The sequence below is a fragment of the Clytia hemisphaerica genome, unplaced genomic scaffold (assembly GCF_902728285.1).
Source record: "Clytia hemisphaerica strain Z4C2 unplaced genomic scaffold, Clytia hemisphaerica genome assembly, whole genome shotgun sequence".
NCBI lineage: Eukaryota > Metazoa > Cnidaria > Hydrozoa > Leptothecata > Clytiidae > Clytia > Clytia hemisphaerica.
In genome coordinates, this window is record NW_027104615.1 from 982041 (window position 1) to 1008048 (window position 26008).

The following is a 26008-nucleotide window of genomic DNA, read 5'->3' on the forward strand; positions in this document are numbered from 1 at the left end:
TAAACAACTTGTAGCTCAACACTCAAGCTACGATGATGCCTCTTTCTACGACCAAAGACTGGAATCTGCGGAGAAAAAGTTGAAAATTTTTGAATCTGCTGTTCAAAGCCTGGAAACAGATAGCAGCAAGGTCGACGAAATCCAATACAACAACAACAAACCTCCAGAGAAGGAAGTCAGTAACAAGAAAGAATCGACAGGAACGATTGACCACCATAGCGATCATACCACAGAAGACATTTCTGACAACGTTCAAAACGATAATAATACAAGATGACGCTGAAACCGACACTGAATATAACAAAAAACGAAGACAACTGGAAAAAAACGAAATGGAAGATTCAAGACCAGGAATCGGATTTTTGAGCAGCAGTGAAAGCGAAAGCAGTGACAATGAAAATGAATCCAGTGAACCTGTGGATAATGAAATGAAACATGTTGATAGAAAAGAAGCTGTTAATGAAAGAAGTGTAATCGGTGGTGTGAATAGTAGTGATGATGAAATGACCGATGATTTCAAAGAAATAATGGAATCCAGTTTAAAGTATGACGATGCTTATCAAGTCTCGGAAACATCGGAAGCTACAAGAGGAGGTTATATGACATGTTCAATAGTTCTTGAAGAACTGATAGAAAAGATGACTGTAATTATGAAATGTTTGGCAGGGATTGTGTCACAGAGAGAACTTAAAACATTGGTTTTCATTTATCAAAGGTTAACCAAGATTCTTTACGAGATTCAACGCATCGTCGAGGACCCGGATTCTGAAGTGCAAATCTTTTTATTCCAGGATGGGCCATGCACTAAAGCTGTAAAGGATGGTTCTGTATTGGTGATGAGAGATCTAAACCTGCCATCACAAGCTGTCATCGAAAGGTTGAATAGTTTGCTGGAGCCTCTAGAAGCAGAGTTTTGTCTCAATGAAGATTTCACGTTATCATCCAAAGAAATAGCCGAAGGCTTTAGTGGTGAACTGACTGTCCCAAAATCTTTGAAAATCATCGGCACTGTTAATACCAAAGGAGTTGGCAAGAAACTTAAGTTTAGTCCAGCACTGAGATCACGAATGACGGTAATCGAGACTAAAGCTTACACCGACAGTGAACTGGTGAGCATGCTCAAGTTTTCCTGCGAAAACATGGATGAAATTCAGCAAAAGATAGGACAGGCCTTGAGAAGAATACAACCGTTCTTCAAAATAACGTCCAAAGATGTTTTCCGCCTCAAAAATTTTGTTGATCGCTTATTTAGCATCAAAAAAAGTCATTTTAAGGAAATTCTTGCCATCGGCATCATATACTTATGGGTTGATCGAATTCCTTTCAATTACGACAGCAAAGACATTCCTCACCCATACAAGTTTGTTTTGAAGACTTTTGATCTGGAGACAGAAGAATCAATGATTTCTATTGTGAAAGGAAAAAATTTCGAAGACGAAAAGTTTGAAACGGATTCGGGAGACAACAATTTAATTGAAATCAGTACCATTGACAAAGTTGCGAAAATAACTAACACCCCACTGATCTGCCCAACATCACCAACTTTCAAATTGAGCGGAAAATCAAACATGGATCTCTTTTTGTCGAAATCAACCTTCAGAAACGTCTGTCGAATATTTGCTGCGTCAGCCAGTGGCTTGAAACTGCTTTTGAATGGGCCACCGGGTGTTGGGAAGACAAAGATCATCAAACAACTGTCTAATGCTTTAGGTTTCAAATGCACACGAATCAACTTCAGTGCCAACACAACTTACGATGACCTAATCGGGAGCTTTTTACCCATTGTTGAGGAAGACGAAAGTAGACGGACGATCAAATTTCAAGAAGGAATCTTACTGACAGCTATGAAGGAATCTGAAACCACTTGGATTTTGTTCGATGAATTGAATCTAGCTGATCCATCATTGCTTCAAAGATTGATGCCATTGTTTACTGGAGCTAAAGAGTTTCGCAACGAATCAACAAACGAGATCGTCCCTTTGAAGAACCTTCAGATTTTCGCGACAAAGAACCCAGAGAAGATTGGAGGTGGTAGAAACAAATTACCAGATGCTATAGATGCTTGTTTCACAAAGATCTTTCTGGCACCTTTTGACGAGAGTGAGCTGAAAGACATCGGTAATTTCAAGATGAAATCTGCCAAAGAAAATGGTATAATCAGTGATAGTAACGCTGAAAAAATACTTGAATTTCACAATAACATCAGCCGAAAAGTGAAAAATACCAACTCGATGCAAGATACATTCAATCTTCGTGATCTTGAAAAATTCATATTATTAATGGAAAAAACATCAGAATTTCACAGGCTTGGAGAGACAGATCATGCTGAGACTTTCGAAAGCAAGGAAATACAAAAAGAATGCATAAGAACAAACCTCAACCTGATATACGGAATGCGCGTTGATAAAGAAAATAACCAAACCTTGGTACAAGATGAAATCACAAAGATATTTTCAGCATCAGTCCATTCAAATACTAAATTCACTGTTGATACTGGAATGAGGGAATTCGCACGTATTGGGCATCTTTATGTCAAGAAAGGAGACCAAATTTCCCCCATTTCATTCACAAATTCACCCTTTATCTGTCAAAACCTTGTAGATTTGGCTGCGGCAATTCACACAGGGCTTGCTATTCTCATTCAAGGGGGGAACTCAGCTGGCAAGACGTCTTTGGTTCGACATCTGTCGCAAATTTGTCAACGAAAACTCATTATCTTTCCAGCAACGAAAGATACAACAATTGGTGATCTCATTGGATCATGGACAGTTAACAATGACAAAAAGGTGCTCGAAAAGATTCAATATCTGATGAAAAAATGTTCAAATGAAATACTGATGCTCTTCATCACAAATCCTGACTCGCGCAGTTTATTGAAGGAACTTTCTAATTTCTTTCGGATGCTAAATAAGATGTTGAGCGATAACGGTGACGATAAGCTGTTGATCAAAAGTTGTTTCTCTTATTTAAATGATCTCGTGGATAAAGTGAAAGCCCTCATGGCTGAAGAAGAAAGAAAACATTGGCAAGTTTCGGATGACATTGAAAAGCTAAGTAGGTATGTCAAATCTTTCAACCGCAGCGATGTTCATTTCGTTTTTGCAGAAGGCCCACTCTTGGAGGCTATCAAAAGAGGCTTTTGGTTTCTGTTAGATAACATTGGTCAAGTTCCGGGTGATGTTTTGGAAAGATTGAATTCTCTTCTTGAAGTTGACCCAGAGCTAGTAGTTTGCGCGGGAGCAAAAATAGAAACCTTTAACAGAAGAAATCGAAAGATCCACACGGAATTTCGCTTTATTGCAACCAATAACACAGAGCGAAAAGGACATGCACTGAGCACGGCAGTTCTAAACCGATGTTTGGTTATAAACCTCAAAAGACTCGATGTATCTTCTACAGATTCAATTGAAACAATCCCTGCATTCGATATTCTGTGTCACCAATTCAAACATGTAGAAAACAGAAGAGCTTTTGTATCAATCATTTTGAAGTTTCACAGGACAGTTGTTGGTATGCAAAGAAGAAAAGAGATATCAGCAATCAACAATTACAAATTCAACATTCGCAACTTGATTGTTGTGAGCATGATCACTCTCGGCCAGAGCAATCTTTCAAAGGGTACCTTACTGGAAGCTCTATCCAAGGCAATCGAAATATCCTATTGCAGTACAATTGAAGATCGGAAACAAGTGGAAGCAGTTTGGAAAGTTTATCTGGATATCCTCTTGAAAGCATCATTTTCAAAAGAAGCCAGTTGTGAAAATACCAAGCCATCGGTCTATGGCGTTGAGGAAATCTGTACTCGATATGGAAATGTTGTTTTGGCGGTACTTGAAGGTGTTGGATACTTTATTGCAAATAGCAATTTATCATCAAAATCCGATCAAGCTAAAGAGCCGATTCGTAAAGCCCTGGACTGTGCTAAATTGCTTTTGGAATCTCTTGGCGTCGATATAAAGTATTTTACACAAGACAAAGATATTCCAATGATAATTAAAACGCTAAAGGGTGCGATAAAAGCTTGCCTTCGGGTTGACTCCTTTGGACTTCTGGATGGGATTATGTCGAAAGTGGCATTGGAGGAAAGAAGGTTTACGTCTGTCGCTCACGCATATTTTTGCGATGCCAGTTTTGTTGATGGAAAATCTAGAAATAGTATTATCTCTTCGATTTTTGTCAAAAACCATTTGTTGAAAAGACTGTTAGATGGAGTTTACCAATATCTGAAAGTCACCTGCTCCGATCAAGTTCTGATCGATAAAAGTATCGAGATCAGTTCGTTGCTGCAAAAGTTATCGTACATCACAAGCTTCAAGAACCATCTTTCCCAGATATCTACAAAGGATTACCGCGCACTAATGTCAGATATGGATCATCAAGATCAAGACTTGGCCAGCTCAAATACAGACGACAGATTTTCGCAGATGTTGAAATATTATTCTGCTCGACTCGAACAGATATACACGATGCCATTGACGAAACCGAAACTAACACAATCAAGACTGACTTTTATTGAAAATGTCATTCGTCAGCTAAAGTCAAATTCAAATTACGAAATTGAATCTACCACCTTGAACTCACTGATCAGATCCGAGTTCAAAGCACTCAAATTTCACTGTGCTACCAAAATGCCACTGGTTTCTCTTGAGAAACCAAACAAAAGCTTCGACACGTACAAAGTGCTCAAAATTGAATTTAGTCTGGTGGCAATGCAAGCAATTGAAAAATCTGTTGAACGATTTGACCGATGGAAAAACTATAACTTCCCTGAAGTTGAAGGAGGTAATGGTGAAAAAGACTCACTTAAATCGGAGTTACTATCTATTGAGAAAGAAGAATTCGTCGAGGTAAAAAAAATTGGAAGCTGTCTTAAAGAAAAGTTTCGTCAGAATTTAATTCAACATTGCAATCATCTGTTCAACAACAGGAAGAAAATCGATATCAGAGACGTCGTTAAGAACGAAGACGAATTTAAAATGGTAGCCGATATCGTTTGCCTTTTCACAGAAGTTTTACCTGCATTTTCTAATAAAGGGGACACTAGAATCGTCTTTCAACACGACTTTGCAACCACAACACACGAGGAGACGTATTCCATCAAAGAACTGACTGTGAACATATGTCATGAAACCCGTGACATTTTGATCATAGATTCTCGTGATGACATTGACATCTGTTTATTCACTCTTGCACTAGAAGGATCACATCAAGGAAAAGCAATTCTAAATAAATACACGGAGATCTATACTTCTAAATGTTCCAAACAAGTGAAGCAAAGAGCTATCTCTGTGAAAAGTCTTTGTGAAGAAGCTGACAATTATTTTGTAACATCTTTCCTACTAAACGAATATCTTGAAGGTGCATCAATATTGGATCAAATTATCGTGACGGACGACCTTCTAACAGGCCTAAAAACCCTAGTTGCTGAGTCAGGGTTACAAAAAAAGATTGCGAATTCAGGAGTATCAGAAAGTGTGTCACAAGACCCTTGTTCCACGAAGGTGATCGACAATTTGAGTGACTTCTTTCACCGATGTAAAATTGACGATACGAAAGGGGCTATTCAAATGATGAAGGAATTGGAAGCCAATGGAAGAAGTTTACATCTACGTTACCAAGATTTGCTAAATTCTATGACACCAGTCAGCCTCGGAGAGAAGACACATCTTTTACGTTTTATCAAACAAAACGAAAATGTTTCATCGGTGAAGACAATCGGTATCTTGCAAAGTAGATGTTCTGAGATTGTAGTAGCCGACTGTTTAGTTATCTGTCAACTGAACGAGCAACTCAACTGTATTATCAATGACCTTTATCTTCATGTTGAGAAAGGCAGTACAGCCGATCCTTTCGATTACACGTGTAAAGCAGTTTACATGGTGGAAGATTGTGTTGAATTCCTGCTGTTACATGGCTTCAAAATCGAAGACAACCTTGTAGTGCCATCCCATGATTTGCAGCAAGTATTAGAACAAGTCGAAAGTATCATCAACGACTTTATAAAGAAAAATGTACACAAAGGAGATATCAGAGAGTTCAAATTTAACATCGATATTTGCAAAGAGATAGATATATCTGACAATGAAGTAAAGGAGACAACATCTACTCATCACATTATCCCTCAAAGACAGAACAACGTTCATTACATTTCAATACCGAAAAGCACGATCATTGATGAAGTCCAAAAATTGACAGAGGCTAATTCGAAAGCATTCCGCTATGGTTTTAATCATTTTTTGCAACGTGTAACCTCTCTCATAGAGGAAATACAGTCACTGTCTGTTAATGTAGAAGTCAATCATTGGCAGCGCTTAAAGAATGATGTAAATAAAATCATCACAGAAATTGAAAGCATTTGCACTAAGGCGAGAAGAGAGAAGATCTCCGGTACTTTAGAACTTCCGTGGCTAAAAAAACCACCTGACTTAGACACTGATAAAATGAGTTTCTCACATTCACCTCCATCAGCCGCAGAACAAACGAAGGATATGCAACAAATGCAAACAATGAATGGAGAAGACTTTTTACAGTGTTTTTTTGGTAGTTCATACTCAAACTTTGTTTTCCTTCAAAAGAAAGCACCTAAAGAACTAAGACAAAAATTTCAAGAACGGTTCCACTTCTCAAAAGAATATCCTAGTAAAGGTCGGATAACGAAAAATGTTCTGGAATGGTTGCTGTCATACCTGAAATTTCTGAATTGCAAAGAAGATGTCAACAAGTTCGAAAGGATGTTAGAAAACTTACGGAAATGTAACATGTCAAAGTGCGCAACCAAAACAATTCTTCGGTGTTTTGATCCTGCTGAAAAAGAAGCTGTCTCTGCGATGTTGATATCAGTGAAAAATGCCATCGAATCACCGGAGTGCTTAATATACATTAACAAGGCAGAAATAAGCATACAAGAAAATAAACAAGTCGATTTGGAATTTAATCTCAAGCAAATATGTCAAGTCATTTTCAAAGAGCGTCTTCAATCACTTAACCGATTAGAGTTCAATTCAGTGAAGTCGTTGACCGAATTCGCCTATCTTCAAATGACATCATCCCCTGCTCAGCTTGGGCAAGTCTGGCTAAGCTTACAAAACTCACACCAAGCACTAAAGCACCTTGATCAACATTTGTTTTTGTATAGCGAAAGACAACAATCACCTTTCATTCAAATGGACTATCTTGACGTTGAAGATTTCCTCATGTTTTTCACCAGAGATCCAGCTCTTTCTCTGAGCCTTTCAAAGAAAGAGAAAATTACAAACGAAGATTCGCGTCAAGAAAAAGATATCGTTCAAGCTGTTAAAGAAAGATTTAGATCAGGAGATGTTTATATCATGAAAGAAGACATCATCACCTCCATTGCCAGAGATTGCTACAATACTTTTTGTATGTTGTCAAAAAATTGCAAAGATAGTATAGAGTCAATTCCGGGTACCATCTTTTGTAACGTAGCGTACCTGCATCTGCTCACTGACTTTTGGTCAAGCGTTGAAAATATTTATGAATATCTCAAAGAAACACTATCAAGTGACTTTCACAAGTCGCAAAATTTCTTCAGTTGCAGAAAAAGCCAATTTTTTTCAACAGAAATACAACGTCGCAGGAAGAATCTAGATAAAAACAGACAAGAGCTCGAAATTACGGTGAAAAAGAAAATGAAAGAAAACGAAGGAAATCCAAGCTACGATGAATTCGATCAAAACGAGATCGAACGACTGCAATCAGTGATTAAAAAATTGCAAAAGGAAATTGACGAATGTGAAAAAAATTTCCAAAGTTTTGTCTTTTCCCAACTCGAAATCTTCAAACCTGCAATTACTGCCCTTGGGAAAACAATTCATACCAAATACCAAGGCATTCTTGACTCCATACAACATTTTGTTGGAGGTGAAACCCATTATCTCGATTCCACTTTCTTCGTTGATCTTCATCGCACTTCGAACAGTACATTCGTTTCTGAAGAATATTTGATCAAATTGAGAGAAATGAAATCCAAAATTGTACGTACGATGGATTGTAAGAATGAAAAGGAGAATAAGAATCGGACGAATCAAGTTTTGGGCAATTCAAAACTTTACGATATACTCAACGAAATCAGCGAGTTTGGGTCGTGCGCTGTTAAATCACTTGTGCGAGCCCTTGATACTTTTGTGGAAGTTGCTTCCGAATCCGAGGAAGAAAAATTAACCAAAAGAAGAACCATCGAGATCGGAGAAAGAATTGAATACTTTGTTACTATGACATTGTGCCACGAAGAGAGTTCTCGTGAGAGAGCTTTCATTACTCCATCTGTGGAATTAGCTAAGTCTTTTGAATCTTTATATTTGGATTTGCTGCAACAGAGAAAAAACTTTCCTTCGACCGGCCGACAATGGACCAAAGATTACATCGTGTACTTGCAAAGAATTCTATGTCAGTTGATCAAATATTTTCATACCGACCTAAGAGATCACTACAATTCAAGTGTCTTCGGCGATTTAAAACTAGACGAAATCGACCTCGGAATGATAGAAAAAAGTAAAATCAGAGAAATCTTGGCGAAAGAGCGGGCTTCAATTAAGTTTTGCGAAGATGGAATATCATCATCAGCATTGAAAGATAAATTTGCTCCTGTTTCTGGCATCCTGGATGTAAACAAGACATCTTGTTTGGCAGACCTGATGAACTTATCAATCTTTTTGCATCAATTTAAACCCTTTCTGGATTACTTCGTATCGTTAACCACGAAGTATGCCTTGCCTAAAACGGAATGCTGCTGCATTGTCGATTTGGTGCGGTGTTATGTTGAAATACACACCATGGTCGTAAAAGCATATGACTGTGAGGACTACCTACAAAATGGTATTCAATCAAATTTTATTCAATACATAACAAGGTCACTTTCGTCAGTAGAACAAGAAAGATTTGCCTTATTCACTTTGAGGCAGTCAATAACAGCATTTAGCTATACATTCGACGGAGGCAAAGACTTTCGTGATGTACTCTTTAAGAACGCTGATTTCTTCGAAGATCTTGCAGTCAGTTTAACAATGAAAGCTCGATTGCTTGAAATTGAAAAGAATCTCTATCCTGGAGGGGATGTGGAACAAACAGAAAGAGCGTCAGCACAAATTTTGAAAAGTAAATTCTTACTTGGGGCGACGAAACAGTTGTTACTGCATACAAACAAGGCTTTCAATAACCCACTTCTGTTTAAAAGCAGTGAGCAGCGATTCAAAGAAATTGTCGTATGTGCATTAAATTTCATGGAGCGGTTGAATAATGGACTGGCTGAGATGAAAATGAACCACGAAGCAACGTTGGAAGTTTTTGACGTAGAAGAAACTTTGCTGATGGATACCCAGTTTTTCAAGTTGGTTCAACGAGGCAGCATTGTATATATGTGTTCCCTTATTGATAAAATATTTCCAATCAAGCAATTGAATATATGCTATCAGACGATTCGCAACACCAGCTTATCATGGGAGAAACAGTGGCAAGATTTAAACGACCGAAGAACAAACATCACTAACTATTACCACGAAGAACAAATGAAAGAAGCACAAATTGAGCGAAACCGTTACGAGAGATTAAAAGTCGAGCACGGGGAATTCATTGAAAAATCTGAGAGGATGATCAAAGTAATTTGGAAACAATTATTGAGTTCACTTTGGTTGGAAGATAAAGCGGCCGGTTCAAAATCAAAATTTTCTAACAAGATAAACTACGTAAACAATTGTTTCCTTGCTGAGGTTGACCGGCTAAAAGACCACATAACAATCGACAAAACCATTCTTGAATTGCCAATGAAACATGTCTATGCATTTGAGGCAACGTTCAAGTCTTTCTACTGTAAAGACGAAGATGTCAAAATGTTAAACAGAAGAAAGTTGCGGTATGTTTTAACTGCACCCAAAGCAGATTTTCGAAAAGAAGGGCAAGTTACATGCAATTTCAAAGATAAATACTTCATCACCAATTTGTTTGATCACGAAGGAGCACTAGATGAAAATCTGGCTCGTGTCAAAATCTTTTCCAGCGAGAAAACCTTGAACTTGACCATTGAACTAACCTGTGCACCAGACAGCCGACAAGAGGGGAACCACTTCATATTCAGTACTGCATTTTCACTGCAAGCAGGAAACAGCAACAAGCTGGAAGAACCGGTAAAGGGGACAATGAACTCGTACACACTGTTATGTTTATACGATTGCCGAAAACACAGACGTATAGATATGACGGAAATCGATGTTGATGAGAAAGAACAACTGCTTCAAAAAGCCGACATCAAAATTGAAGATGGTTTGCAAACTGATATCCCAAAATATCTTGATATCGCGGACGGATATATTCGAAATCTACGTACTATTGACACTGTTAGCCCCCCCACGATGCCCGAGTTGGATGAGAGAAGCAATATTGCAAGTATCAAGGACATAACAGCGGAAAATTCGACAACTTTTCAAATATTGAAAGATTTAGAGAGCCTTTTGAGCAGTACGATGAAAAAAGTGGAAACTGATTGTTTACGTATCAAAAGAAGTGTCGAAAACATCCAAGAAATTGACGATATTCTCGAGATTGGGGATAATATTTTCGCCATGTTTGACGATCAGATGAATTTTGTACAGCAATTGACGATTGAGATCAACAAAATTCTTCATGAAAATCCCCACGGAAAGTATAAAATTATTGAAACTGATGAAGATTTCATTGCACCGAATGGAAACGTTATCGTGATGAATGAAGTAAGGTCGAAATTACAATTCGATCTTATCCAATCCTTACAAGACGCTGTATGCAACTGTTTGAATGAATTAACAACGAAGAACGACCAGACTTTAAGAAATTCTGCCACAGCCTTGTGCTCATCCCTGCTGTTTCAGAACACAAAAAAGATACCATGTTTCCAAGCAACAATGTGTGGATTTTTCCAAAAAATTAAAATTGGAAGGGAAGAGTCGAAAAATGACGCTAATGATAGCAATGATAGCAAAAACATGGAAATCATTTCTTCGATATGTTCGAAGGAGAGAGACTTGGTCACCAGTCTTCAAAATATTGCTGTTAATTTTGATGTGAAACCGAGCTTTGAATTGGACATCAGGAGAATGACTAGCAACGCAAAACGAGTCTCAAAACTCAAATTGAATTCCAAATACGATCAGCAAAAAGAATTCACCGTTGATTTCAATCCAATCGTTCATAGGATTCCCTCTACTTCTTTCAAAGATATCGTTTTGTTGGCAATTGGCTCATGTCAATTTGAATTTGGACAATCAAGATTTTTCAAGCTTTCCAATTTGTTTGGAACGCTACATGGAAATGAACCGCAGACCATCCAATTCTTTCCAGTGTTGAAGAAGATAAATGAAGTTGAAGAAAGGGAACAATTGAAAGAGGAGGTAGTTGAGCTGAAAACGTATCGAGCAGCGGCTTCAATTCAAACGCCGACAAATGAGTATCGTTTGATGCTGAAACAACCAATTGAATATATCGATCCTTTGAAACATTTGATATGCGAAAATGGGACACTTCATAAGACTGAGGATGATGTATTAGTGCTGGATGTTGGGAATGTTACGCCAGATTCAAAAGCAATGGTAAATCTTAGCGTTATAAATCCTCTAAGTTCTTCGCTGAGACTTAAGTTTACGTCGTCAATTACAGAGTGCGTTTTTGACAAAGATGAAGTGATCGTTAGACCGAATGGAGTGGAGGAAATGTCGATAAAGTTCACAGCGTGGTCGAGTTTGAAACAGCTCACTTTCCAATGCTATTTTTCGGAAAAAATCTTTTTCGAATGTATCGTGAAATACGGTCTCTCAGAACCAAGCGTTGAGGTTATTTACTACAACGATGTAGTAAAGAATGAATTTGTCCAAGTTCCAAGATCATTAAATCCATTCATTGAAAATAGTTTTAAGGAAATCTGTATTCGTAACAATGGAAAGTGCACTTTAAAAGTCATGATTCAGATGCTCGATGAAAACAAAGAACAGACACAAGAAGGAGCTTTCTACCTCGATCCTAAGGATGAGTTCATACCTGAAGTCAAGATAGAAACGTCTGATTCCAAGTCGAGAATAAATGCTTACCTTGATCTTCAGGTGATTGATGCTAACGAAAATAACATCAAGAAAGTCCAATTCCAGTTCACTGTCAAAGTTGGTTGGCCTCAAATAATACATATTGATCCAGAGAGACTCAGTCTGAAAACAAATAAACTTACTTCAGCAGAAATCAAGTTTTTTTGTATTGACCAACCATTGATAATAACATCAATTGAAAGCTTTGGAATGAAGTGCCTCGATACTTTGCTTCCCGTGGTAACAGAACCTAATAAAACGTTCAAGTTTAATGTGTTGATCAGGCCACAATCAAGTGTCAAAGAAGGAGTCCTTGTTCTGCAAACCAATTGCAAAGTCCCCAAACAAATCATCCGCATCCCGTTCACATTCGAAACAATAACCACAACACCATCATCACTGGACATCAGCAACAAGGCAAGTGCTTTGATTGTCATTGGAAATAAAACCATTGACCATACTTGCTATTTTAGATCTTCAGAATTGGATTTCGACAATCCTTCAACGATTAGAGTATCATCAAACAGAGTAATCAAATGCACTCCAAAAAAGGAAAAAGAATTTTTCGATACAATACAAATTTTGTCCGGCAGCATTCCAAAACATGAGATTCCAGTTATAAAGAGTGAGGCACCATTTTCATCATCGAGTCAACAATATCTTTCCGAAGATGATCTTGGTTTTGTATCAACAACCTTGACGGATTTCACCAACATGCTGTTGAATGAAGAGATGAGATATGCCACTGCTGCTATTCTACCTGACGTCTTTCATGCTATATTGAACAAAGACATATACTTTTTAGAATGTATGAGGGAATGCATCAGAAATCGGGATTTTAGTCCCATGATAACTTTTTATTCAGCTCACCGCCCGAATGCTGTATCAACAGAACAAAAAACTTTGCTCTCTGAATTCCATTTGAAAGGAAGAAAAAACAAAAAAGCTCAAACAATCGCTAATGACTCAACACGGAGAACTGGAACTTTTCCACTACGAGCAATGCTTCAATTTGCCGGAAAGAAGAGTTTTTTAAATACGGCTGAATTGATATCAAGAGTTTTTTCTCATTATTATTTTGTCGACTACCACTCATTTGAATCTTTGGAACTACTTCCCGAACACAATTTGACAAGCATTAGAGATAAAGTTGATTGGATTGTCAACATACTCCATGCAAATCCTTTTAGCTCGAATCGAGGAGTTTGCAAAACTGCATCCATCCTCCAGGTGGTTTTGAAAAAAGCCCAACGAAAGTGGTCAAAAAACGAATCAGCGCAGGTCGAGAGTGAATTCAACAAATTCGAGAAGGAAATTTGGAAAAATGTTAACCAACTAGAGGACTACATATCAGAAGGTAAACGATCTAAACGACAAGAAACATTGAAATGTCTAACTCGGGATTTTGGTATTGACCCGATCAACGCAGAAGACATCCGTTCCGCCATAACGAAGGATGACCTTTTCAAGTCAATTGAGAATGGACTACAAAAGCAGCATAAAGACCGTTCTTTAAACGCAATGTCAAGCATTGTACAGTCATTTGCACCTGGCGAATCAAGCAATCAAATCATTTTGTTTTTCAACTCTTTAAACAAAGAAGCTGTTTTTCCAGTTGTGAAAGCAGTTTTAGGGTTGATCAGTGATGAAAGTCAAAAGCTAGTACTTGGAAACTGTATCGAGAAGATATCAGCATTTCTTCTCAAAAAAGAAAAACACCGAAATGAGTTGACTTTTGATGAAGTTTGGAGTTTCTCGAAATCATTAATGTCAACTGATGATCAAGATTTTGATGATATCTTGTCATTAAGGAAAAGCTTTTTCGGAATGATGGGAGAAGAAAGCTTCGCAGGCGCTCTGAAAGCAGCCAAAGAAATTTTATTTGACAACGCTCCTAATTTCAATGTACATGATGTTTCATTATGGATGACATTTTTCGAAAGCATTGGTGAATCTACACTCACAAGATGCAACGTGCTCCCTTTGGATAGAATTCTTCATACAATTGAAGAAAAATTCAAACTCGATTCACAAGACAGCCTACATGAAATTATCGGAGAAATCGAGTCGAGTTTTTGGAAGATGTTGTCAATTCTTCAGTTGAAAGTAGTATGTGAGCAAATCGATCAAAATGGGCCAATTTTTCAAATCATCGAATGTCTTGCTTCGAACAAACCATCCGGTGAAGTTTTGGTCAAAATCATTGAGCCAATAGATAGAGAATTCGCTGAAATGTTGAAAATCGTCATGTATTGCAGTTACAAAAGTTCGGGAAAGAAAAACGTTCGAGAAACTTTGCCAATTATCGATCGAGAAGATGAGGTTGAAGAATACCTTGAAAATCATACTTCGGATACATTTCAAGCCGTGATTGTTTCTATTTGTCATTCTATGGATTTTCCTGACGTTAAAATTTTGCTAATCAAGAAAATTTTGCCATTTCTACAAACTGATGACGGCAAACTGAACATCATTGAAATCATGGAAAGTCTTGATGATATCGTTTACCCTGAGCTTCTTCAACAAGTCAAGAAGGTAAAGGGCTTTTTACAGAGCGAGCTGCCGAGTAAATCAGAAATTGAGAAGAGACTTTACATGGCAGAGGCAATCTCTATTTTATCACCTGACCATACCATCTGTGCAAAATTACTTCAATTTGCCTATAAGCACTCGGTTCAAATATCACGATTGGGATTCCAAAAGAAAGCTCACGTTTACGACACAGTGATAGATCTTCAAAAGAGTTTTCTAAGACCTTCAAGAGTCCTGAATCTTGCAAAAAGTCTACATTCTTCCGTGAAAAAGTACAATGATAGAGAAAGTTACAATTCCAAAGATATTTGTTTCTTTGACTGGATGCTATCAGCTCCACTGAAGCTGTACTACCTCGACAAAGAATGCAGCCCACCTGGCAAAATACATAATAATGTATGAAAAGAAAAATGAACCAGCATTCACTGAACTTGTATGCAGTTTTAACTTCATAGATGCAAACGTCTGTGAATTGATCAGACTCACAAAGCTTTTGAAAAGTTGTTTAAATGAGGAAAGAAATTTGGAAAATTACTTGGTGAAGCTTTCAGAGGTGAAGTTTTTGGATCAACAATTGCGGAATCATTTCCAAGTGGTTGCAATACTTAACAGATTTGACAGCAACGAAAGTCAGAAGAAATCGTTTTTTGCTCTGGCACTCGAAATCTATAAAGTATACAATTTAGAGGACAACCTTGTATTCAAGAATGTTGCAGTAACGAAATTTGTTGCTGAAAAGAAAGTGTTGCAGAATGATATTTTGGAGTTGATATATGCACTATCCGATCAATTTTCAATTGAAGGCTGCGCGGATCCCAGTGTGTGGAAGCATATTTTTGAATTACTGGATTTGGTGAAAGAAATGTTGAAGAAAAACTCAATCTCCACAGGGACGATACTGAACTTCTCCTCTTGCATGAATGAAATTGCTAATCACTTCAAAGAACAGGAGGCTGATTACCGACCACTTTTCCTCTCACTTTCATCGATGCTCTTTGGATGTAATCCAAACAAAGATTGTGACTTTGCAAGAGATTGTCTGGTGACATTTGCAACGATGACTTTCTACACAATAACTATGATGGAACATAAGGATTTTGCTGAAGCTGGTCTGAAATTTGGACAAGACATTGTACGAGATGGTAATTTATTCAAAAGAGATGATAAAACAACGAAAGAAAACAAGATTGCAATCAGTAACTTATCATCATATGATGAACCTAAGAGACAAGCCATGTCCATTTCACCGATTCAAAGTCCTCCTCAAACACATCAACAAAAACATTCCGAGGAAATTATATTGCAGGTTCGAAAGGAGCATTGAAAAAGGATTGGTAGAATCTGAAAATATCTTGGATACCATTCATTCTTTAGATTTTTGGAAATCAATAAAGGAAAGAGACCCATTCGGTGTTAGGATTGATCTTTCAACGCTTATCTTGGTTGTAGAAGAGTGTGTTAAGTTTGATGAAAACATGAAGAAAGTCCTGGAATCCATAACTTTTTACTATGAAGTTGCCATCTTCCTAGAAGACCAAACTAAAAGAGTCATTAGTGTATTAATCGATCGATGGAAAGTCATTCAGGCCACTAAAAAGGTATGGAGCGCCAACCAATTTAATGGGCAATTGCAAACAACATTCCAGTGTCTTCAAGATAATGCAAGAAAGAATTTGACTCAGCTTCTCGATTGTACAAACGCTAGCTCGAAAGGTGAATATCACAAATATTTGGAAATGATCGGTGTCGATGTTACTCAAAAGAACTCAGTGTATGACTACGATATACCAAAGCCAACAGCAGATCAAAGAAACAACCAACTTGTAAAAGATTGTGAAAATGAAGCGAAAAAAGCACAAAACACACAGACACATGGAAAGATCGCTGGCCAAATGGCAGTTACGCAGTTTGCAACTGATGGGTTGATTGATAAAAACTTCCAAAACCAACAAAATTATTCACAAGACTCGGATATTTTGCCAGAGGCACTGAGAGAGAAACACTCCGGTAGCAAAAAAAGAGAAGAATCGATTGAAAAATCGCATGAAGAAGAAACTATCAAAAGCGGACTCTTCATTGCCCCAATAAAAAAATTGTCTTTCCATAAATCTGGAGGTTCTCGCCCCGGCAAGAAATTTGTTACTTTCACTCAAAAACCAGAGGGCATGAGATTTAAGTATATGCCTAGTTATCGTTACATATCAAGGAAAGACCTTAAAAATTTGAGCCGACACTTGACTGACAATTGGATAGAAGAGTTAAACGAGACTGACGACAGAGCAAATGCTGTTTCAGAATTCAGAGCTACAGAAGACCTGAGAGATGTTGAAGTGCAGAAATTACAATATACTTATCTTGCAAAGCTTAGTCGTCCAATTTCAAACAGCTTGCATTCGCATAATGACTGAAATTGAAAGAAAGAACAAAGATGGCGAAGTTACTGATACTCGACGTCCTCATCATGAGAAACAAATCAACAAATTTGTTTTTCTGGTTGACAACTCACGCAGCATGACCGACGAGAAGTTAACTTTGGCACTTAAAATATTGATTGTGTTGCTTGAATCGTTAAAGAGAATGGAATATCAAACTGCAGTTGTGCGTTTCGGTGGTGAAGACAGTCAAGAGCCTCTGAAATTGTTCACAGACCGGATGGATCAAAAGAGAGGACAGTACATTTTGGAGTCGTTTGATTGTACAGAAAAGACTCTTCTTCTTGATGCCATTGAGTTTGCCACCACTAAAGATGAGTTGTTTGGTTCCAAGATGAGGCCAAATGAACATCGCTTTTTGGTTCTTATAACAGATGGCATTTGCAAACAGACTAACAAAACTGAGTATCTGAGGTTCGTCGATAGAAGGAGAAAAGATCACCCAGACTTCCTGGTCTTGACAACCCTGCCAAACAAGAATGAGAGATGTTACGAGAGTTAATCTTCAACGATCAAAAAATCTTTTGGACATCATTGCACCCAACAACTGGCATCATTTAAATCCGGAAGCTGATTTTATGGACACCATCAAAGACGTAGCTGCTTTGATCGACAACATTCTCAGAAAAAACGCCAAAGCATCCATAGGAGCAATAACTGCACAACATTATTCTTCACTTAAGGTTGGTGCACTTTTCATTCCATTATACCAAGGTGGAAAAAGTTTTGAGAAAGATAAGTAGACCACATTTTTAAGATTTAAGAAAATTTGATCGAATGTGCTAGAGATTGTCATGAACTGACGAAGCAACTTGACACATTTCGGAAAGCCTGTTTAAGAACTCATTCATGTACTCTATGTGTTAAGTGTGTACTTTGCAATGCGGTCTACTTTCTTTTGTCAAAACTTGGCAAATGTAGCTAAGAAAATCATAGAGAGTTGGGTGGGGAGTCAGACATATAATATCCATCCTAAATATCCCCCCTAGTAAAATAGTATAGTCCCGAGTCTTATCCATCCACTTATGCAACCTTTCAGTCATATTCTTCACTTCTGATCGAAAGTAACAACAAACCGATAGTAATACTTGATCTACTAATGTTAAGTTATTTTAATAAAAAGTACATGTCAAATTTCGGCTTTTCTTTCTTTTTGCACTCCTCAAATTTACCTTTTTTCAAATTTATATGCTTTGCGCCATATTCGTATACAATTTTAAACATTTTGAGCGGTAGTCGAGAGCGTACACAATAAGTATGCGGCGGAAAAAATTACTTCGTTAATATTTTATCTCTTTAGATTCCAAGTTTGGAAACAGATGATACGTTGAAGTTTGTGAACAAATTTGAAGGGAATAAGGAGTTGAAAATCGAATGGGGGAAATCAATTCTTGTCAGTGACATCAACAAACCACTAGATATTGACCCTGCCGATGAGAAAATCATTGAAGCTTTTGAGAATTTCTATCAAGCGAACAAGACCTCTTTTGAAAGTAATAGAGAAACGCCTTTTGAAAAAGAATCCCTCGTCAAGAAAGCAAGTGCGGTCACAGCGGAAGAAAACGATGTTTTGGTGAATGCGTTGACAGATGTTTTGGATACAATCGCCTTACCAAACAACAGACCAACCCGACTCTTACAAGACTACCGTGGATCTTCATTTTCTGTACGTGGTTATATCAAGTTTGTCTGTTCAGATGGCCAATACAAGAAGATCTACGAGAATTTGATCGGAAGTCCAAGGAAGGATTACAGAGTTACACTTATTGTTGACGTCTCACAGTCGATGGCTGGTATGGCTGAAATAGGAGCAACCTCACTTCTTATATCGATGGCTGGTAAGTCACATTTATGTAATTAAAAAATTTATTCTATTCCCTTGCCAAAGAGATGAAAAATGGCGAAATGGAAATCTATTAGAAAAACTGCCAACTTTTCGTGTTATAATTTATAATTTCATATCGTAGCAGAGTTAGGTCTCTATGCTTCATCCGTTTTATTGATCATAAAATCACAAATGAGTTTCCAATTGTGATATGATTGAATGGACCTATTTGTATTTGTTCAGGCAACTTTTTCTAAGAGAGCAGTTTTGGTAATATTTTTTATATTCTTTCAAAATTCTTTCGAAATAAGCCATGAAGAATCGAGTTTTCTTTTTTATTTTTTACAGCTGCTCTACAAAACGTTGAAGTCTTATTCAGCATAATGACGTCAGGCTCAATGACAAAACTGGTAAAAGATTTCTCTGAGGACTGGGACAATAAAACAAAAGCAAAGCTCTACGATGCTCTTACTTTCGATCAAGATGAATCAAACTTGTCTGATAGTATCTTTTACGGGACACAGCTCATTAACGAGGGTGCCAGTCCGAAAGTTGGTAAAACCATCATCGTACTAACTGATGGATACCCTTCTGCACCCAAAAAGCTTCAAACAAGTTTACAATATGCTGACAGTATGGGCGTTCAAACAATAGCTATTGGTGTAGGCTATTTCACTGAGGGAATCTTCAAATATTTCCCCAATTTCATACTTGCTGATGACCCTTTGCTACTTCCAGGAGCAATGCAAAGCTTTTACCTTGGCGAGCCTCAGCTAGAAGGAATAACGAATGTGGCAGGGCGTATCGTTGCAGAAAAGGTGTTATATAACGACAAACAGTTGGAAAGTATGGACGACGCTTGGAAAATGGACATCGAAAGAGTGTACGCAGAGGAGGTGGACAAGACAAAGAAAGAACTTCGCCTAGTTATTTACAATGCTATTCAATCTAGCATACAGCTGAAGATAAAACTTTGCTTTGTGCTCGATACTACTGGCTCAATGACACCGTACATTGAAATGGCTAAAGACAAGATCAAGCAAATAACAGAGAATATCAAGGCACACATTGCTGATAATTGCGGAAAAAATACTGATCTACAAGTTGGGTTCGTCGCATACAAAGTACGAGGGACCAATGGTCATCTAGAAAAAATACCCTTCACATCTGACCTACAAGCGCTTCAAGATTTTGTCAATTTGCAGCACGCTGATGGTGGTCGTGGTGACGAGGACAAAGAGGACGGCATATTAACGGCTTTGGATTTTGATTGGGATGGTGAAGCAAAGTTTCTTGTACTCATCGGTGATGTTCCTGATTATGGTACTGTTGGTACAATGGATCAAACCATCAGAAGAATTGCACAACAGAACATATACATTCTATACGTCACGATCAAACCTCACCGGACGAATAAGGAGTGTGCTCGGTTAAGAGGAGTTTACCGATCGACCGTCGACTCGAAGATTAACACCAAAGGTTTCATGGAGATCAGTATGAGTGCTATTGGAAATGATACAAACCAGTTGTCGGAGAAAATAGTAGATACCGTTAACACTGTCATTAACAATGAATTCATGTAAAGAGGTATGTTACACGTTTTTTTTATTAGAACCCAGTATATAAGAACATTCAGGCTGAAATTCGTCGAAAAATTAAGAACACTGCCCAGCCTCGGTTTGGAAAAAAAATGACCAGAAACTACAATTTTTTCCTCTTTTCAAGCAGTTCTAACCGAACTTAGGGATGGATTTTCTAAAATCGAGAGTCAAATATTGTCCAAATTTTGCCAATTTTAAGTGCTCTTCATTTTGCATTTTCCGATTTAGAGTAATCTGGAAATTTAAGAACGCATTTAAGAACATTTCAGGCTGAAAAATGCTAAGGAAATAAGCACATCCAAGCTCAGCCAAGTTTTAGGTGTTCTCTAATAAAAAAGACGTGTACCTTACGCGCATATTGACTACGTACTACGATATGTTGTTTAATAGGATTGTTTTAACTCTTCCGGATTTTTAGTTGGAGAACACTATCAAAAATTCTAAGTGACCTTTGTTAGACGAATTCTCCGGCTTTATTATTGCTCGACTTTCCCTTGTTTGGTATGTCCTAATGTTATATTATTGTCAAGGTTTAGCATCTGTTATTGAGAAATAAGTATTTATTTAAGGAGGCATAGTAAAAATTGACGCCTACTTTTGGATTCGCGATCTACGTTTATTTATTTACAATGATTTTACTACTATGGATCTTTTGCTATGCCAAAAGGTGGCGTCACTTAACTCAACTATACAGTGTGTCCCAAAAAGAACGAAAGATTACAATTCTCTGCTTATTCAAAAGATACTCATTCTCAATTGAATAGGTTTTTGAGATGAAATATTTAAAGTATACAAGTCATAAAATTTGGCAAAAATTATGAGGATTTTACTTTATATAAAAATGTGTCTCTTTTTTTTTGTAGTTTATTAATTACCCAATTTCTTTACTCTTTTTTTAGCACAAAATGGAGAAGAAGCAAATTTTTGTTTAAAATCTTACTGTATCTTAATTAGTTTAATTTTTTTCATTTCTAATTCAATATTTTCATAATTTATAGCAAGTTTTAGCTTTCCCCTAGTTAGGATTGCTTCAATTGAGTACTTCTCATCTATACTGAACGAGTAACACTTTACGATTGGGTGCTACCGTTCATAAGCCTAATTAAAAATAGCAATTTATTTTTGTGAAATGTCAATGTTGAAATTATGTACCGATTTTAAAGTCAAACTCACATTTAAATCAATTTTCAAAATTCTTCATCTGAACGAATACTAGTGTTATAAGTCAATCGAAAATAATTTAACTGTATCGCGAAAAATCGTCAGGTTCACTCTCAAAAAATGTTTTTTTTGCTACATTAGGTTTATATACCGGACGAGATCTGTATTTACATTTAATGATTTTAGAGCTATTTTGTATTTAAAAATTATTTTAATATAGATATTTTCAAAATTTTCTTAAGTATTTGAATGTATATAGAAATTATGGACGAAGTGTCTGGGAACAAAAGCCTGGCACAACAAAGGACAGATTGTTTGATATTGTTGAAGTACATAACAAAGATCCCATTTTCAAAACATACAAAGGGATTGCTGTCCATGAGACCAGGCAAGAAGATACCAAACAGTAAAGGCGTCACTCACAATAAGTTCAGGCTTATGGTCATATGATTGGAACAAGGCAGTATATTGAAGAAGGTAATTATAGTTTATTGCTTCAAGGAAAGACCTATTTAGAAGGTATTTGTCCGAAGTCAACGTAAATTCTTGGTTTAACTTAAAGAGAATCTTTTACTCTAATCGAACCGATATTAGGGAGTGGTCAGAAAGTATCTACTAGGGGGGGGGGTGGAGGATTTCAAGGGGGATTTGAAAATTCTTTTGAGGGTTTAGGGGGGGGAGGGGTAACTCAAGAGATAACTCAGGAGGTCAAATTTCATGGTTTCACATTTGAAGATTTGAAAATTTCCTTTTATTGTTAATAGTGTTTGTTAAGTGATCCCTCCTGTTACAATTTCATATGTCAGCATAGCCTAGCATTTTTAAAAAGAGCTGAAAATAAAGTGTATTTAGCAAACAAAGTGGTTGAAATTCTTCCTGTCAGCACAAACCATGGTTGCGCCTCCTTAATCTCTGATAACATTATTACCTTTAAACGCAGCTTAAAATATTACTCCTGGTGATATTTGGGAAAAATCGGGGAAACATTGGAAAATCGGGAACATTGCACACAATTGGTGGAAAAAAAGGGAAAATTCACGTATTCACGCACAAAATAGCCCTGATTCACGCATTCACGCAATCAAAAAGTGGATTTTCACGTTCACGCAATTTTTTTCAATTCACGCATTTCACGCTTTTTTTTTAATTTTCACGCATTCACGCAACCGAAATTGCCCATTCACGCATTCACGCAAACCGCTGGGGAGGAGGGGGCCTTAAGGATCACTCACAATCTGGAAATTTACTGTAGTTAAACTCGATTTCTATGTGCCCTTATCCAAAAATAAGTATACGTAAGTATAACCCTCATGTTGTGTTGTTAAAAGATGTAAAGATGGCGGAGAAAATTCAGGAAAATCTACAAAAACAACCGAATTCAGCATCAATTTACGACCTTTGCAGCCCATCTGAATGTGTTACAAGTGAAGAAGGAAGATCCAAAGACACACTTGAATGTAAAAAGTGCAATCGAATCGTACACTACATTTGTTCAAAGCTCCCCGTCTATCAAATCCAGTTATGTCTAACGTACAGATCGAGAGCTTTTGTCTGTCAAAACTGTGTCGTGATCACCCCTGATCTATTGGAACGGGTCAATTCATGTGAAACATCAACAGTTTCAGGATTCCGAAAGGAGATAAAAGCTTGCGAAAATATAATGAAAGCCCAGGACGTAGAAATCACTCAACTAAAGTCCAAAGACGTTAATACAATGATCAGCGAAATAAAGGATAGCTTTGAGACCAGAATGGCAACGATCGAAAAGAAGATGGAAGACATCATTGAGAAGAAAGGAGAAAATAGATCACAAAGCTACGCAGCAGTCGCGTCGAGGCAAATCGAGAAAAACATAGAAAACGTACTTCGAAGGGAAAAACAGGAGGAACGACAGATTCAATCCACGACGTGCAATCTAATTCTTCATGGTGTTGGCGAATCCACTGAAGATTCAGAGGAGTCAACCAAAATCTACGACGAAGAATATCTAAATGAAAAAGTCTTACCTAAGAAACTAAGCTTAAGGAATATAAAGATTGAAGAAACTCAAAGAATCGGAAAATTTTCGAAGGAAAAGGAAGATGAAAAACGCTATCGACCAATAAAAGTCCGATTTGCAAACGAAGAAGACAAAAATACAGTGTTAAGAGCAATCACTAAAGGAGAAAGATTGCCCTTCCGTGTGACAGAAGATCTTACGAAAAGTGAAAGGAAGACAATCAAAGAGTGGTGTATGAAAGCCCAAGAAATGAACACGTCACTAAAGGATGCAAACTTTAAATTCAAAGTCAGGGGGAGCCCTAGGAAAAAACTCTATCTTAAGAAAATTGTAAACTGAACAAAGAGCGGTTCATAGAGGCCCATGTGCTCGCACGGTGGCCTGCGAACTTGTATATCATTATTATTATTATTATGTTATTAATCAGTCAGTTAGAGTGTAGGGAAAAATTAGCAAGGGGGGGGGTGTGAAATTATTTTAATACTTTTGAGGGGGTTGGAAAATTTTTTCCAGGTTTGGGGTGGTAGTGCGAAATTTTTTTTAATTTTTAGAAATATCCTCCAGTCCCCCCTAGTGGATACTTTCTGACCACTTCCTTACATGTTCAGTAATTTTAAGGGTTACGTTCTTGTAAGGGGATGAGCTAAAATGGAGTGGACGTCAAAGCTTGTATGTAATAATAGTTACCGAAGCTTGCTGAATCTTTATCAAATTTTCATAATTTTTCAAACTTTCAAATCTTTATTTCTCAACAAACAGATTGGCGAAAGAAACATTTCATTTGGTCTTTATTGAAATGACGAATCATGAAGACCATTCCATTAACAAGCTCGTGTAATGACTTTCGCTCAAACATTTTCATTGCTTGCCACAAGTAAGTTAAATTAAAGGATCTACTTCAAATATGCAAGGCAATCTACAACATATGCCATGGTGCTCTAAGTAAACAGACTTAAAACAGTAAAGATTATTAAAGTAAAGTAAAGGTCATTCACATCAAGTAAAGCCTGAATTTATGTGGTGAAAATTGGGCCAATTCAATAATTTCATGCAATTCGGTGGAATTTATATTAGCGAGTGAACCAGATTTTTGGCTTTATTTTCAGCCACTTAATCCACTTAAAGGGATAATCAGATAGTATGCAATATTTGGCACGTGGGTTCTTCTATTGTCCTGAGCAAATTCTCAAAATATTTTTTCCTAACTATGTATTACCCAAAGTTTTTTGGCTTTTAGAGGATGAAAACAATAGAATTTCAAAGTAAGAACCGTGTAAAAACCCATTTTCTAAAATTTCACATTTTGATATCTCAAAAGCTTTGGAAAATTGTTACACAATAATACTTTGAGAATTTACCATAGACGGCTTCTGCAATCTAAATATCTCATAATTGAAAGCAATTACAGAACTAGATTTGGCGAAAATAAATTTTAGTGACCGACCATAAAAAGAATCAACGTAGTGGGAAGAAATTTTAGGCAAAATTATAAATTTCTTCTCGCGAAAATTTCTTCCCTTAAAATTTAGTAGCAAAGAATCAAAAATTCATTACCTCCTTCTTATAGGTGGACAAATTTTGGACAATGATGAGGAATGCATTACGTACCTTCAAAGAAAACGATGATTCTTTCAATCTCTCATCCGCATCCAGTTATCTGTTAATGTAAAAAAATCGAACGCATGAAAAATTGTTTACTCTTCCCTCTATTAGGAATAGCTTTTCGATTTTGGAATAAAAAATACAAGTCCACCTACAAGTCCTGAAAACATATTCATGACGTAGCTTTCAAGTTAGGGATTGGTTGGAAATTTGTGCCACCCCGGTAGCTGTGCTACCATACTGTGTGGTAAAGTCTGTTTTAAAGCTTAAATTGATTTTTACAGTTGAAAAGGAAGTTAACGGGAAAATGAACAGTGGTAGGGCCTCCTTTCACTGCTCCCTCTTCCTTGGGTGTGTTGTTTTTTTTTAATCACAAAGTCCACTCATTTTAAAGCATTCTTTTTAGTTGACCTATACCTTAAAGTATTAAAATCCGATTGTGACGTAACTTGATTTTTGGGTGAAAAAAGGGTCAGGGGAGTTAGCAATGGTCTTTGAGTGAAATTTCAGCCTCTGTAAGTTCTCAAAGAGTTCCAGATATTTGATTTTCCTGGAATCCTTTATGAGATGAGATAATTTTTAGATCTAAAATAATTTTATTTAACTGCTAATTACGGTTGTGGAATAGAATGATTTCTTCTAGTCAAAGAATTGAAAATTTTTTGCCCAAAAAAGGCACCTTTAACGACTTTTTTCACCTATTTTCATGGCTTTGATATGAAAAGTTTGCCATAGCCCTAATATTACAACAAATTCAGTGACCTAGAGCTAGACCAAAATATCCCAAATCTAAA

The 26008-nt window shown here is 37.0% G+C and overlaps 2 protein-coding genes across 2 annotated transcripts in view; both read left to right on the plus strand.

Annotated features, from left to right (window-relative positions):
* Positions 1 to 322: 322 nt before the first annotated feature.
* Positions 323 to 26008, plus strand: part of LOC136824602 (uncharacterized) — a 76327-nt gene continuing 50641 nt past the window's right edge. Inside the window, exon 1 of the mRNA XM_067080588.1 lies at positions 323 to 3530. Coding sequence (XP_066936689.1) covers positions 333 to 3530 — 3198 coding nt within the window. The 5' untranslated portion in view covers positions 323 to 332. The remainder of the gene's footprint in view (positions 3531 to 26008) is intronic.
* Positions 17506 to 21584, plus strand: LOC136824603 (uncharacterized). Its single transcript, XM_067080591.1, has 4 exons — positions 17506 to 17709; positions 18327 to 18864; positions 19200 to 20438; positions 21352 to 21584. Exons 1-3 carry the CDS (start codon positions 17506 to 17508, stop codon positions 20432 to 20434), a joined length of 1977 nt encoding a protein of 658 aa, XP_066936692.1. The 3' UTR covers positions 20435 to 20438; positions 21352 to 21584.

Excerpts from the sequence above, each read along its gene's own strand:
- LOC136824603 (XM_067080591.1), top strand. The coding sequence starts at position 17,506 with ATGAGAGATGTTACGAGAGTTAATCTTCAACGATCAAAAAATCTTTTG. Across the intron at positions 17,710-18,326 it reads AACATTATTCTTCACTTAAG|ATTCCAAGTTTGGAAACAGA; the intron begins GTTGGTGCACTT and ends TTATCTCTTTAG. Across the intron at positions 18,865-19,199 it reads ACTTCTTATATCGATGGCTG|CTGCTCTACAAAACGTTGAA; the intron begins GTAAGTCACATT and ends TATTTTTTACAG.